Source organism: Chamaea fasciata, unplaced genomic scaffold (genome assembly GCF_029207755.1).
Source record: "Chamaea fasciata isolate MVZ Bird 193981 ecotype frontalis unplaced genomic scaffold, bChaFas1.0.hap1 SCAF_8, whole genome shotgun sequence".
NCBI lineage: Eukaryota > Metazoa > Chordata > Aves > Passeriformes > Sylviidae > Chamaea > Chamaea fasciata.
The window spans coordinates 20,745,073-20,759,449 of NW_027094093.1; the positions used below are offsets into that span (position 1 = coordinate 20,745,073).

The window sequence follows — 14,377 nt, forward strand, 5'->3', positions numbered from 1 at the left end:
TTTCATTTTTTACATATTTTGCTAATATTCAAAATATTCACACAGACAAGGCAAAAATCCTGATTATATAAAGAAACAGGACCAAAAAGAGCTGCTCAATGCTCTCTATAAAACAATAAATATGATTTTCTGACAATTCGCAGAATTAGCACTTATTTCAAGTTCTTTGCATTGAGATGCTATTTTCTTTCCTGTGTCTGTTTAAAAGACTTGCACAAACAAGTGAAAGTGGGTATATACACAATTAACAAAAACATGGAAGAAAAAATAAAAGGGAAAATTTAAGTCAGATTGATGTTTGATGATATTCTTTGTCTTGAAAAGGGTGATAGCTTATTCTGTGCTTTTTTTTTTTTTACTAGGTGATGTCCAAGAAAGTATTCGACAGTTGGAGACTATTAAAAACAAACAGGAGGTGTCACTTTGTACAATGATGGCTCTGATTTATGCCCATAAAAAGAGCCCTAATCCAGGTATGCCTCTTAAGGTATGCTGTTTCATGTTTTAAACAGCTCTGTGTGAAGGCCTGAGAGTTGTAGGCTAATTCTGCCTAAGTTAAAAAAGGTTTATGCTGGCTTTGAATTTAACATAGGATCTATTGCTGTATTGATGCTTACCAAGATTGCAACAAAAATACCAAACCAAAAAACTCTGAACTGTAAGAGTGGATGTTATGATAAAACACACACACACCCACATACAAAATCTGACTTATTGACCATGATGAAAAATCTTTGAAAGAAAAAAAATGAATCTAGCTTCTTGTGATTGTTGTTCACTCATGTCTGATATAATGCTTTTGAGAAGAACTGCAACTTGAAATGTCTTTAAAACCATGGTATTTCTATCTTTCAAATTATCCTGACCATACAAATGGAGAAACAAATTTTTGTGAACTTTGATATTCCTTTCTTCAACCTAAAAGCTGGGCTGATTTTGTTAAGAATTATATTCTCAAAATGAGAGTTGGTTTATCAGGTGCATTGAGTGGTCATTAAAATACTGCTGCAGTATCTTTCTCACTGTGCAGATTTATAGCTGCTGCTGACAGTTTGTTAAACAATTTGATGTGAAATAGCTCTGACTAATGGCATCGCTCTTATTTGAGTGCCTGAGGATTAATACTGCGGGACAGCAAAATTACTGTGGATCTTGAGACTCTTTGAGAGTGAGAGCCTTTCCCTCATTCATTAGGTGGGTCACCATTGTCATAGCAGGAAATCAGGTTGGCCTGCCTTTCCCAGTGCCTGGCTGGGCCTGATCCCCTGGGTTTTCTGTAGGTGCTGTGTGATGGCACTCAGTAATGTGATCCATGACCTTCCCTGACACCAAGGTCAGGCTGACAGGCCTGTGGTTTCCCAGGTCTTCCTTCCTGCACTTCTTATAGATGGACATCACGCTGGCTAACCACCAGTCACCTGGAACCTCCCCATCAGCCATGCTGGTGGGAACCCTTTTCTGCCTTTTCCATCTGTACCTGAGAAATATTGCTAACTGGGGGGGCTTGCCTGCATGTTTATCAGTGTACAGTACAGAAAACAGTGTTTGCTTTGGAAGCCCTTGGCTTATACGCTGCTCTTTGGTAACATTTTGAGAGGCTGTCAACAAGAACTCTGAACAAAACCTTTTCAGATCGAGATGCTATTCTAGAGCTGGATGCAAGGCTGAAGGAACAACGTAAAACTGCAGGACAGCAGGCTCTGTACTATGCTGGCTTGTTTTTGTGGCATCTTGGTCGAGAGGACAAAGCCCGTGAATATGTTGATAGAACGATCAAAGTTTCTGGTGGTGGTAAAGAGGTAATTGGTTTTTGCCTTTCTTCAGTGTAAAAGATTAATAGGATAGTGCATACTGTGTAGCTAGACTGATGGCATTAATGCTGTTTGGAGGTTGTCCTGAAATATTTTGTGTCCTAGAACTTTCCTTCTTAACTGTCATAAATTCATTTGACACAGCTGAGTAAATTCCCATAATGACTTTTTGTTGACTAGTACTAATTTTCACATAGTAAATAATAATAAATAATGGTTTAATAAATGAAAATAAATCAATAAATGGAAATAATATGCAGTTAAACCAGTATTGCTACTTGATACCAGGCCTCATAATTCCTAGCAAAAAAATAAGCATGATAGTCTCACAGACATCTGGATCTGAAGGCTCAAAAATACCCTGAGGATATAAATTTTCAGCTGTTGTTAAAGGCAAAATTTGCCTAGGGTTTTACTGAAATAAGTGTCGTATGCATTGTCTTTGGAATTTATATACAGACATCACAATTCATTAAAATGTTGAATCTCTAAAGAGGCTTCTAAAAGCTTAGTGTGTTATTTTTTTAATGGAGGTATCAGCTTCAGTTCAAGGAGAGAAACATAAAAAAATTGGCTGATTTTTTGTAGTTAAACATCTTTGAGGCAGAGCTGTTAACATTGAGTGCATAATTGTACAGTAATATCAAACAAAAATGTTCCACTGTGTGGTTCAGTGCGTTGTTCAATTTGTAATTTATAGTTTTATGTTTGATCTATTACTTGAGTTAGAAATCTGCAACTTTTCTAAACATTAGTTTCTGAAAGTATGATTTAAGTAACGGCTTAGCTTTCAAACTAACAGTGATTATTAATTTAAATTGGTTGCTATTTTAAATACGAACTAACTTATTGGCTAATTTATTATTTTTCTACTAATGTAGAAATAACTTACGTTAATGAAGAAATAATTAAGGACATCACAAAGCAATTATATGGTAGTTCCTAAAAAGACTAAGGATAGGTAATTTTGGTGAAATGGCAGTATTTATGACTTTGCTTATTGAAACAATAGTTTGGTTTTGGTTGCTTGTTTTTATTAGGAAATATTATTTGGGTATGTTGCTTAGTGTGAAATATTTCCAGCTGAAGTATTTAAAAGAATTTGAGGTAATTAATTAATTTTTTTACAGACACATGCGTAGAAAAGAAAAAGTACATTAGTATTTCGATATATAGAAATTTTTTTTCAAGTTGACTTATGGTTAGCTGTTCTTCTAGTTTGGTAATATGAAATTATATTTGAATGTTTATGTCTGATTTTTTGAGAGGTAATTCAGAGTGCTTAAACTTGGTGCAATAGGATTTGTTTAGTATATACTTAATTTGATAAGATAGTTTATGTATTCCTTCTATAGAAATACAGTACCTGCCTTTTTTCAAAAAATGCTCGAGTATATAAAGTTCAGCCAGTTTCCATTGCATAACAAAATCATGACCCTGCTTGTTAGCAATCACAAAATATGGCGCTTCTACTAACCTTTGAGTTTTAAATACAGTACCCATTTCTTTATGTTCTAAAAGAACTAGTGTTACTTTATGTTTTAAATTTTCCTTTTAATGGCTGTTATAATGTGATTAAATAATTCAGCACTTCAAAACAGATTTTATTTACTTAAGCTATTATTAATGTTTGGAACGCATAAGAGAAATAAATGTCTTTCATTACAAGTAGTAAGTACTTCAATGTAAAGACACATTTCACCTTTTAAAAGTTCTGGTGTTCTTTTTATAACACTTTTGAGGATTTGAGAGATGTCATGAGTTTTGCCTTTCACATGCAAGTTTTATTTTTAATCAGAAATCAGAAGAAAAACCTCAAGTTTCTCACTTTTTTTAGCACCAGTGTGTTTCTTGGTGTCTCATATAAGCAAAATCTCAAGAAAACATTGCACTGAAATGTTTGCAGAAAGTATTCTGTCTAATGTGATCTCATCTATGAGGTTTTGTTCTGACTGCTGAGCCTGTTAGACTTGTTTGGTGCTGTTGGGTTTTTTTTCTATTTCTGTAAGTAAATGTACTATTTGATTGATTTAACTCTGGAATAAATTGCTAAATGTTAGGTTATGCTATAGACTTGTTATGTCTCTGGAGTAGTTAAAATAGATACTCAAAGTCCTTTATTTAGGTTATGTCTGCCTATTGTATTTAGTATAACTTTCTATTACCTAGATTGCAAAGAATTGAAATTTGTATTTTTTTAACAGGGGTTAATTTTGAAAGCATGGCTTGATCTCACCTGTGGGAAAGAAACTCACATTAAAAAAGCTCTGAAATACTTTGATGAAGCACTGCAGGAAGGCAATGATGTTTTTGCACTGCTTGGTAAAGTAAGTTTACTTCATTTTTTCAATTCTACCTTAATGTCATATTAGTCTTGTAGAGTGATTGGAGGGATGCTGAGAAGAGTAGTGCATAATGAGCTTGTCAAAGGAACAGAGATACACCTCAGACCCTGTAGGTACTTTGGGGTTCTTCAGACACCAATGTAAAAAGAAAGGTAAAGATTAAATTCAGTCAATCTAAATTTGTACTGTGGTTATGATTTTGCTGTACACACAAGAAAGCCATTCTATTGATGTATATGTATATACATATACATATATATATATAAAATGAGTTTCAAATCACTTGAAAACGTAAAAATGTGTGGTCTCTTCCTTTTTGCATGTGACACCTATGCACATTACAGAATTGCTGTATGCCAAAATATAGTAGTTTTTAATATTGTTAAAACTTTTAAAGTTGTCATTAGTCTGTTTCCTCTGTTCATTTGTGCTCCTGTAAACATCAATGATTATATTTCATTAAAGGAGTGGCATGAATTGTTTTCTTTACAAATTTTCTGTTTAAGAACATATTACTTTATAGCACAGACATTGTTACTCATTAACGTGATGTTTGTTTAGTATTTTAAAGCTAAATGTAGAAAAAATTGGTCAATGAATATTAAAAGACTGAAGTTCAGGAGAGTGTGCACAATGGTATTTGGTTAGGTGTGTGTGCTTGGCTGCATGTGGACCATTGAATTAGATTAAGAGTATATGTCAAATGTAGTTACTGTAATTAGGGTTTAGACAGACAAGAATCTCACTAGGGCTTAAGAAATTAACTCTCAGAAACTACTGTGTTTGCATCATTTCTGTCTTAAAAAGATGAAATAAAACAGGACACATACGGTCACCTGGAGTATGATAAGTAAATTCAAAGCATCAAAGCAAAACAGGGTTTAAGTCCTAAATTTATTTCTACATGAATTAATTTAAACTTGTGATTCTTGACGTCTGAAAGTTTTGTATTTGGAATACCCTGTAAATCCCATTACAGTTAGAAAATTGTTAGTTCTGGCAACAGCAATAGTTACCTGCTGAGTGTGGGTGTTTACGTGGTACATACCTCAGAGTTTGAATAAATGTTTCATCAATGGATTGTGTTGAATATCCTAAAATTGTGGGATACTTCATACAAAGGTATTTGAAACCTAATAAAACAGTTTTTCTCTTCAGCTACATCTGTCTTTTTCTTGATTGCAACTGACTAGTAAGTTGTAAATACTGCAGTTACCTTTGTTACAGAGTGCTTACCACACACACCAGGCTTTATACATCATCCTTTGCAATTTGATTGTTGCAATATGTGTAGTTGTCGTTGATACTTAGGTAAAACTATTACATCGGGAAAGGGTTTTTTCTCTCTAGCTTTTTTTCCTGGTTTCTGTATGAGAGAACTTCTGAATCTTCTCACCTATGTGAGTGTACAGACTCTTGATATGGCTCCTCTTCCTTCTATTAGGCACAGTATTTTGAGGTCCGACAGAATTATTCAGGAGCTCTGGAAATTGTGAACCAGATAATTGCAAACTTCCCAAACTTCATTCCTGCTTTCATAAAGAAGATGAAGCTACAACTTGCCTTGCAGGACTGGGAGCAAACAATTGAAACAGCACACAGGTTGAGTATGAAGTAGCACACTACTAAGTTATTTTCTTGCCTTGTTTACACTCTAAGGACACTTTGAAAGAAAAGTAGATAGGTTTCCATTCATTGGTAATGAATCTGAATTAGTTGCATCAGTTTTTTTAAAAATAAATTTCAAGTAAACTTAGTTTTATTAGAACCCAGCCTTGCAGTTCTGTGAGGATGCTACATCAATATGTGAATTTGTTTTGGGTGGACAAGGATCTTTTTTTAGATAGGCATGAAATAAGAGGTGTACTTTTAGTTGAGATCCATGAGGTAAAATGACTGTGAAATTCAAGTTATCCTATTCCTGTTGTAGGATAAAATAGATAATTGAGCAAGTGTTTGGTTTGGTTTCTTTATGTTCACCTTTTCTTTGGCTTTAGACTATTGCAGAAAGATCCCCTCAATTTAGAAGCCATAAGAATGGAGGCCCTGCATCATCTGTGCAGGGAAGGAAATCTGTCTGAGGTGAGTCTTCTTGTCTTCTTCTTAGCAGAATGTTGAGCACAGCATAGTGCATGTGGCGTCTAGTCTCTACAAAGGCTGTCTTCTGTATGTATTCTCCTCATATACATTGGCTGGTCTTGTCCTGTGCTGCACTAATCTGCAGGAGGTATAGTTACCTATTCTGATTTGAATGGCTACTCTTGCTTATTGCTGAGGTATTTTCTGGATACCAGAGAAAAGATAAATTTTAATCTCCATCTTTCCAGAGAACAGGTTTCAAGCCAAACAGAAATCTGATCTGGACAGTTAACTGAATCATGTTGATTTGAATCATCAAAATGATCTTTTTTGTTTAAATGCTGTTCTGATAAATTCATAAGTTATTGTAAGCCATCCATTATTTTAAATATTTTATTAATTGGATTAAGGGAAATAATGAGGTCTTGTAGTGGCAGATTTTTGGAAGCAGGTCATAGTCGTTACAACTGTGTTTTTTTCACCGTTTCTTGCCAATTAGGGTGGGTTTTTTTCAACTCTAAACATTCTATGCTACTTTTCCTTCTGCTCCCAAGATCCATTTTCTTGCACAGGTCTATAAGTATGTATTTTGTATGTACAGCACTTGTGCCATTTTTCAGGAATTTCTAAAATAGTTGATCTAAATTGGCACCAAAATTTCATTCTGTGTTTTTTTCTCATTATGCTAAAATACTGTGATAATTTAAGTGGAAAGTTAGCAAAAAAAAAAAGTGTTTTCTTTGTGTTGTAGGTGTTTTCAAATGCTAGAAGAAAAGGTATTTATGTTGTTTAACACATTTTCAGTGAACACATTACAAAGAACTCAGTCATTAGCCTTCTTACAATCAAATTTAAGTCTTATGCACAATCATGGGAAATAAGGAGAAGTAGTAAGAACTGCTGGCTCCAGTGAAGCCATCCAGGAAGGAGCCTAGCTGGATATAGTAGAGTGTTTATTATAAAGATTCTGGAGTAAAATGTCACAAGTAACTAAGAGCCATGTCTGTGGAAAAAAAAATCAAGGCCTGTTAGATTTACACATTTCAGGTGCCTGCATCTAAAACCGTATTTAAAAAACCCTGTTTACCTTATTGTATGCCCAGAGACTCCCCTTAGGTGTTTTGAGAAACTAATGTTAAAAGCACTTGGAAATGCTTTGCTATTGAGCCTGCATGCTTATATCAGACTTAGCTCAAGCTTTCACCTTTTAAGAGCATGGATAAAGGACACATGGTCTGCTGTATTGTCACTTTACTATTCCAAAGTATTGTCTTAGGAATTCTCAAGTCTAACTCCTCACCCTGAATACCTCTGAATTTACATTTCAAGACACTAGTGCATAGTAAAATGTGAGTAGTTTGTAGTGCAAACTCTTTGATAGTCCTAATTTTTTATTTCTTTCTGTAATTTATTATATTATTCCTTTTTCTCCAAGGCTTCAGCAAGACTGGAAGACCTGATTAAAGCACTGGATAGATTAGAACCATGTAATTCTGAGCTATTCTGTAAAATGGCTTTGGCTTTCAGTAGAACAGTGAGTATGCTTTTTTTTTCCTTAAGCAGTGTACAGGTATCTGTATATTCTGGTTTTGTTGTATTTTTTGGTAGACAGATGTTAAATATCTTCCTAAAAAGTAGGGAATTGTGGACAATTGAAATAGATTAACTCTTGTAACCTTGGTAACCACGTTTTTCAAGTCTTGTATTCAGCATGAATTGCAATGTTTAAACCATCTTATTGTAAAAATAGTTTTACTGCTTGCTTTTAATGAGAAATGGTGAAAATACACTCAAATGTTCACCAACCATCTCCTTACTGTAGGAAACTGACAAGGTTAATCACATAACCTTGAAAGTGAAGGTTTCTTTAATCTCTGTATTTATCAAAAATTGCTGTAAGAAGCACTCAAAGCAACTATTCCTTATTGGATGGTATTTTTATGTTTGAATATTTATGTATATATAAATAATATTATATTTATGTTTGAATCCATCCCCTATTAATGTCACAGTTTTTTATAGAATTACTACAGAGTAATTTATACTTAGATGAGATGATGTTGTCTCTACTGATCTGGCTATATCCAGTATGTTTGTCTAATTGAATCTGAAAACCAAGAAAAGCTTTAAGCCTTAAAGATTGTTCTTACCATTAGTGTGGCCGGAACCAGCTGATCCTTCAACATACACAAACCTTAATACAAAGAGCCTTTGATTTGGCATCTGACAATGCAGAATTTGCTACTGAACTTGGCTACCAAATGATTTTACAAGGGAATGTGAAAGAAGCTCTAAAATGGTACAAGACTGCTATGACACTAGATGAAACAAGTGTTTCTGCACTAACTGGTAAGGTCTTACGCTTCCTTTTGTTTTTTTTTAGACAATGTTTTTTGATGAGTTTTCCCTATTACTGGTACTAGGAAAATCTAGAACTATTAGAACAGGAGCACTGGGTTGTATTTTCAGATTCATGGTGTGCTTTCTTCCTTGTGGCAACAGCGTCTCCTTACTGAATATACCTTTTGGTCTTTCTTATTGTAAAATTAATCTTTTCTGTTCTGAATTAGAGCTCTCGAAGTAATAGTAGGAACAGACATTTTGGTGTTTTGTACTTACTTTATTATTTAATTTCTGTGGTGCCAAAGAACTAGAGAACTCTTAGGCACTACAAAAATAAGAAAATCAAGGGCATGATAGAATAAACTGTCCATGTCCTCGTTTTATCCAAATTAGATTAAAAACCATAATCAAGTCAAAAAAACCCCATCATACTTTGGATGTATATGTCACGTCCAAAAAGCCCCACTTTATAGTAAGTCTCATTTGTGTCAAGAAGATGGAGTGTAAACATTCATATTTGCCTGACAGATTTTTCCCTGTATTTTTTTCCTCCTTGACTGTGCCATGGCCTTAAACAGTATTAAAAGCCATTAAAATGGCAGAAGTGGTTTTTGTGTGTGCTGGAGGTTGTTTTCCTTCTTGTACTTCTTCTGAATTTAGAAGCCAGACTTTATGGTGCTACTGCTTAGTCTAGAACCAGTTGAAGATTTACCGTTTCAAACTGCTTTATGGCATATTAATGCATCAATCATGTATCACCTACCCTAGGTTTTTTGAGTATGTAAAATTTGCATTACCATAAGTCTTGATCCATTCTTTCTTTTCCTGTCACTGCTTTATGAAGAGGTTGAGGAGAGGAAAAGTTAGTTCTGGAAAAGAAAGCATGTGTTTGACTAGGAAGATGAATTGGCAATAAAGTCTTTCCGTGTGTTACAGGTATTATCCGTTGTCAGCTGATTCAAGGGCAATTAGAAGATGCAGAGCAGCAATTGGAGTTTCTTAATGAAATTCAACAGTCCATTGGGAAATCTGGGGTAGGAGGCATCTTTCTTTACTGAGATACTTTGATTACAATCTGAACTGTGTTTCTAACTATTCCACGTTCTATATTTCAGTCACTTGAGTAGAGCATTCTTAGTGGAGCACTGTTAAGTCTAAGTTTCAGTTTTTCTACATAAGTTAATGTGTTGCTTAACTTTGCAACCAGGCTGTTTGCTTGCAGAGCAAATCATCATCACTTTCTAGCTGTGTTTTTTCTCTGAAGGTAAGTTTGAAATGTCAGGGAGGGACAAATATTAATTATTTTCAAGATTTTGTGATCAGACAAATGTGAAGGTTCTTGAACAAATTAAAGGAATGAATAGGTAGAATAATCATCAAGTGTCCTTTACAACATAGTAAATGTCTTAGAGTATCTCTAAATATAAAGAAGAGATGGCTAACATTAATAATTATGTAGTATTGTGTGAGTAACAGATGAGTGTATCTGGAATATGCTGAATGTTTGGGGTTTTGTGGTTTTTTTTTTTTTTTCTGTTCTACAGGAATTATCTTTCCTGCGTGCAATCCTAGCTATGAAAAAACATAAGAGACAAGAAGAAGTTTTTGCTTTATTGAATGATGTTCTGGATACTCACTTTTCATCTTTGCATGGATTGCCTCTTGGTGTGGAATATTTTGAAAGACTAAACCCTGATTTCCTGCTAGAAATTATTAGAGAATATCTTAATTTTTGTCCAGCACAGGTAAGCTGTAGATTTCATCTGTCTGAGAATGGGAATTTTTCATTTTGAGAACAGTTAATCATGAAGTAAAAAATAAGAAAATTTTACCTTTTAAAATGTGAGTTTATTTGAAGTAAGAGTATGTTTTGGGATATTACACCACTGTTTAGTCAAAGTAATGATAAAAATATATTTTTTGTGATGTGGGCAAGTGGTAGTAATGATAACTGAGGAAAGGGTATTTATTCAATGCCCTCTGAATGTGTGTGTAGTTGTACTGTCTTAGTGTCTCTGAGGAAAGTGTAACGATACAGTGAATAGAGCTATCTCATTATGAAACCAGGATGTTCACACTGACTGCCCTATTCATGAAATATTTTTATTGGCTTATATCTTTTCAGTATACATGTATTCTTTCTTTTATGTGTTGGTAAAAAACAGTGGAATACTGCCTTTTTATATTTTTGTTCATTCCAGTGAAAAATCTCACTTACTTAGGCGGCTTAATTTTCTGTGGCTGAATTTGTGTTCTCTAGTTTTGGCAACAAAGGTTGTAGAACTTAATAAATTGAATGGGGACCTGACATCTTTAAAGCAGAAGAAACACATTTAAAGTTTCTTTAAATAATGTCTTCCTTAAATAGATTATTCTGAAATAGCTGGGAGCTGACTTCTGTTATCCTGTCATTTTTTCTAGCCTAATTATAGAACCTTTCCATAAATATGTTGATACAGAGTTTTAAAATCTTAACAGGAAAACAAGTAGATTTCCATTGTTATGAACTGCTTCACTATCCATAAGAAAATGACAGTTAGAAAGTTTAAAACATCAGTAGCTGTGACATTTTCATGTCACAGATGGTGATGATAGGAAGTGCCATTCTATGAGGTCATGCTCTTATCTGAAGACTTCCCTGGGATACGTTCCAGAAATATTGAACAGCAGTGATGGTTTTTAGTTTGGAATTAAAACTGCTTTTCTGAATTGTGGTCCATAGAAAGATTTTTAGAAGAAAAGACAGGCCTTTGCTAAGTTTCTTTTATCTCTTTATTGCAGAAAGGACCCCATGGTGTTTGAAAATGAAGAATTAGCTAGGTGGTGGAGGCTTCCATTTTGGTTTTGGGTCCTATGAAAATACTACTTGTGAACAAAATAATGTTTAGGTTGCCTTTTCCTTTTTTAATGTATAAACCAATTAGCAACTAGTTAAAGTAACAGAGGGAAATGAATAATGTTTCTGATAAAGAGCAACTAAAATGTGATGTATTGTACTAGCAGCTTGCATGAAAGAAGCTGTTTTTCAGCTTCTATTTTCAGTAAATATGTTCTGTGATGTGGGCTGAGGGTAGGAATGACAGGACCACACCTTTTCTTCCCAACCTTCTCATCATTCCTTCATTCAAACTTCAGCCTTTTTGAAATTTAATTCATGGTAGTGCTGTGTTTGATGAGTTACCTGGTAATTCAGAATGTGTAACCAAATGTTTATGGCCTGACTCTTCTGTGTATGTCAGGTCTGAAGTGTTTTATTGTCCTTGAATTCTGAGACTGTCTTGAGTTCCTGCTGATATGAAGAAGTTGCCTTCTTAAATTTCAGGGTTTTTTATATTTCTTCACAACAACAGCTGCTTTGACTGCAGGAAATAACAAGTCTCTGCAAATGCTCATTTGAGTTTAAAGTGAAGCTCAGACTTGAAATCTAAAACCTGTTGACTCAAATGCTGGTTTTTGTTAGTTTAATGGGGTTCATTTTGTATTACTTACATGTTTTGTTTACTCCTAGCCTGCAAATCCTGGCCAGTCTCCTTCACCACTTCTCAAGCACTGTGCTTCAGTTCTTGAAACTGTTGTAAAAACTGTGCCTGGTCTTCAACAAGCTGTCTTTTTAATTGCAAAAGTGAAGTACTTGTCAGGTAATAGTTGTATGAATGGATAGTTAATTGCCTTCTTCGTTTATTTGATATCAAAAATTAATTTCATACTTGTAAATAATAATGAATATTTTTCTTTCAATGCAGAACACTATGTTACAGCTAAGTGAAGAACCTTTGCTCTTCATTTTTTGTCCTTTATATGAGAGTGTCTTAATTGTACAGACATATAAATACAGGGTTTTTTTAATCTATTGTTTCCCAAAAAGTTAATTTATTGAATGATTTACAGATAATTTACAGATTTACATAGGAAATAGGAAAATGTCATACCTTTGACCTGCTTTTGATTTCGTGTCATAATCTTATAATACTTTGTATATATGTTTATTCACTAGATGTTGACATTTTTTTTTAAAAAAGGGCAAATAAAAATGCTATGTATATAACCTTTGTATTTCATATCAACTGCTTTTTCACTTTCCTTGCCTTTCCCCATTTCCTAGGGGATTTTGAAGCAGCCCATAGCAATCTACATTACTGTCTGGAGAGGGACCCTTCTTACGCAGATGCACACTTACTGATGGCCCAAGTGTATTTGGCTCAAAACAATGCCAAGCTTTGTTCTCAATCCTTGGAACTTTGTTTAAGCTATAATTTTGAGGTGAGTTGAAAAAAGAATGAAATAATTTATTCAGTCATGTGAAGTTGTATGTTTTTGTATATAATAATTTTCAACTGAACTTTTTAAACTCTTCCACTACAAATTTAATATCTAAATGTTTATATAAATGTGGTATCTGAATATTTATCAAAGAAGTGACCATGAAGACAAAACTAGCACCTCCCAAGTCACATTTCATGGGTCTTATACGGTTGCATTGTTGACATCACTGGAACTTTATGTAGGATTAGCAGAGAGTTGGGAACACAATACACACAAACACAACTCATTAGGTCTGAGTTGTGCCCAAGTGTCTTGAGACCACTTAGCTGAAAACTGCCATTTCTTTGCAACTATAGCCCATCATCCTTCTTCCTCCAAGTGATACAAGAAAACTGAAGATTAATATCTAATTAGCTACCTAATTGAGGTCCTTGCCATTTACAGAACTGTATTTCCCTGATAGACTTTTTGTTTCATGTGAAGTATGTTTTAAGAGGGTGAAAAATGGCATGCAGGACTTGTGGCAAATAATGATTGTATGCTTCCTTTAATTAATAGCCTTGTGAAGTGTCCACGCAGCAGTGTGGGAGACACACAGAATACCTTAAAATTCAGTCTAGTTTAAAATAAAGCAGCAATTAATGTTGTTCTATCCTGAAGTCTCATCCCATGTAATAATTTTTCTTTGTAATTAAAAGCTTACTAAATTACTAGTTTGAGTACTCTGACAATTCTTGTATTTTCATAAGTAAATTTCTGAGATTGAATTCGTATGTATTTGGAGGAAAAAAAGAAACCAAGGTCAATATTAAAAAAAATCTTGCGAAGGGTTTGAATACTTTACATCAAGTAAAATTTGGAAACTCTTTATCTTATTTTTTTTTAGGTGAGAGAACATCCTGTGTATCACTTAATTAAGGCCCAAACCCAAAAGAAGGTGGGAGAAATAGCAGAAGCTATTAAAACCCTACAGATGGCAAGGAATTTGCCTGGAATGAGAAAAGCTACAACTTCCTCAAAAACAAAAGGAAAAAGTATTGAAATTGATGCAAGCGATCGTGTGTCTGTGTTCCTAGAGTTGGTAGAAGCTCATCGTTTGAATGGAGAACCGGTAAGATGGCAAACCTGCTAAAACACAGAACACACCTGAAAACAATTCCCTCTTCCCATTCCCATCTCTATTAGTTCAGAGTGGAAAACCACCACTTCTTTCATCAAGAGAATTTGCTTAGTAAAATTTCCAGCATGTGAATATCTGTTTTGAGAACTTAAGTACCTTAAATTGTACAGAGCAAAAAAAACCAAAACTGCTTGCAGGTGCTCAATTTTGAGTCTACAAAAGCCATTTCCCACTGTTGATGTTCATTTGCTGGGATGTAGATCCCTGTTTTGTTGTCAGAATGCTATTAGCAGTAGGTTTGGATCATGTCCTTATCTTTGTGTAGCAGCGTCCCTACTCTCAGCTGTGTCTGGGTAAGCAATGGGACAACTACCTATGTGTTAGAATGTAAGAGAAGCCATACAGTGCTGTGGTTT

The 14,377-nt window shown here is 34.3% G+C and overlaps 1 protein-coding gene across 2 annotated transcripts in view; it reads left to right on the plus strand.

Annotated features, from left to right (window-relative positions):
* TTC21B (tetratricopeptide repeat domain 21B) overlaps positions 1 to 14,377 on the plus strand; it is a 37,778-nt gene that overhangs the window by 973 nt on the left and 22,428 nt on the right. The window contains exons 3-14 of one of the 2 annotated variants that reach the window (XM_066190017.1): positions 363 to 473; positions 1,633 to 1,799; positions 4,016 to 4,138; positions 5,601 to 5,758; positions 6,154 to 6,238; positions 7,671 to 7,769; positions 8,392 to 8,584; positions 9,515 to 9,612; positions 10,123 to 10,323; positions 12,087 to 12,216; positions 12,681 to 12,838; positions 13,728 to 13,952. In XM_066190017.1, coding sequence (XP_066046114.1) covers positions 363 to 473; positions 1,633 to 1,799; positions 4,016 to 4,138; positions 5,601 to 5,758; positions 6,154 to 6,238; positions 7,671 to 7,769; positions 8,392 to 8,584; positions 9,515 to 9,612; positions 10,123 to 10,323; positions 12,087 to 12,216; positions 12,681 to 12,838; positions 13,728 to 13,952 — 1,748 coding nt within the window. Of the gene's footprint in view, positions 1 to 237; positions 474 to 1,632; positions 1,800 to 4,015; positions 4,139 to 5,600; positions 5,759 to 6,153; positions 6,239 to 7,670; positions 7,770 to 8,391; positions 8,585 to 9,514; positions 9,613 to 10,122; positions 10,324 to 12,086; positions 12,217 to 12,680; positions 12,839 to 13,727; positions 13,953 to 14,377 lie in introns of those variants that run through there. The other variant, XM_066190016.1, reaches the window with a different exon arrangement.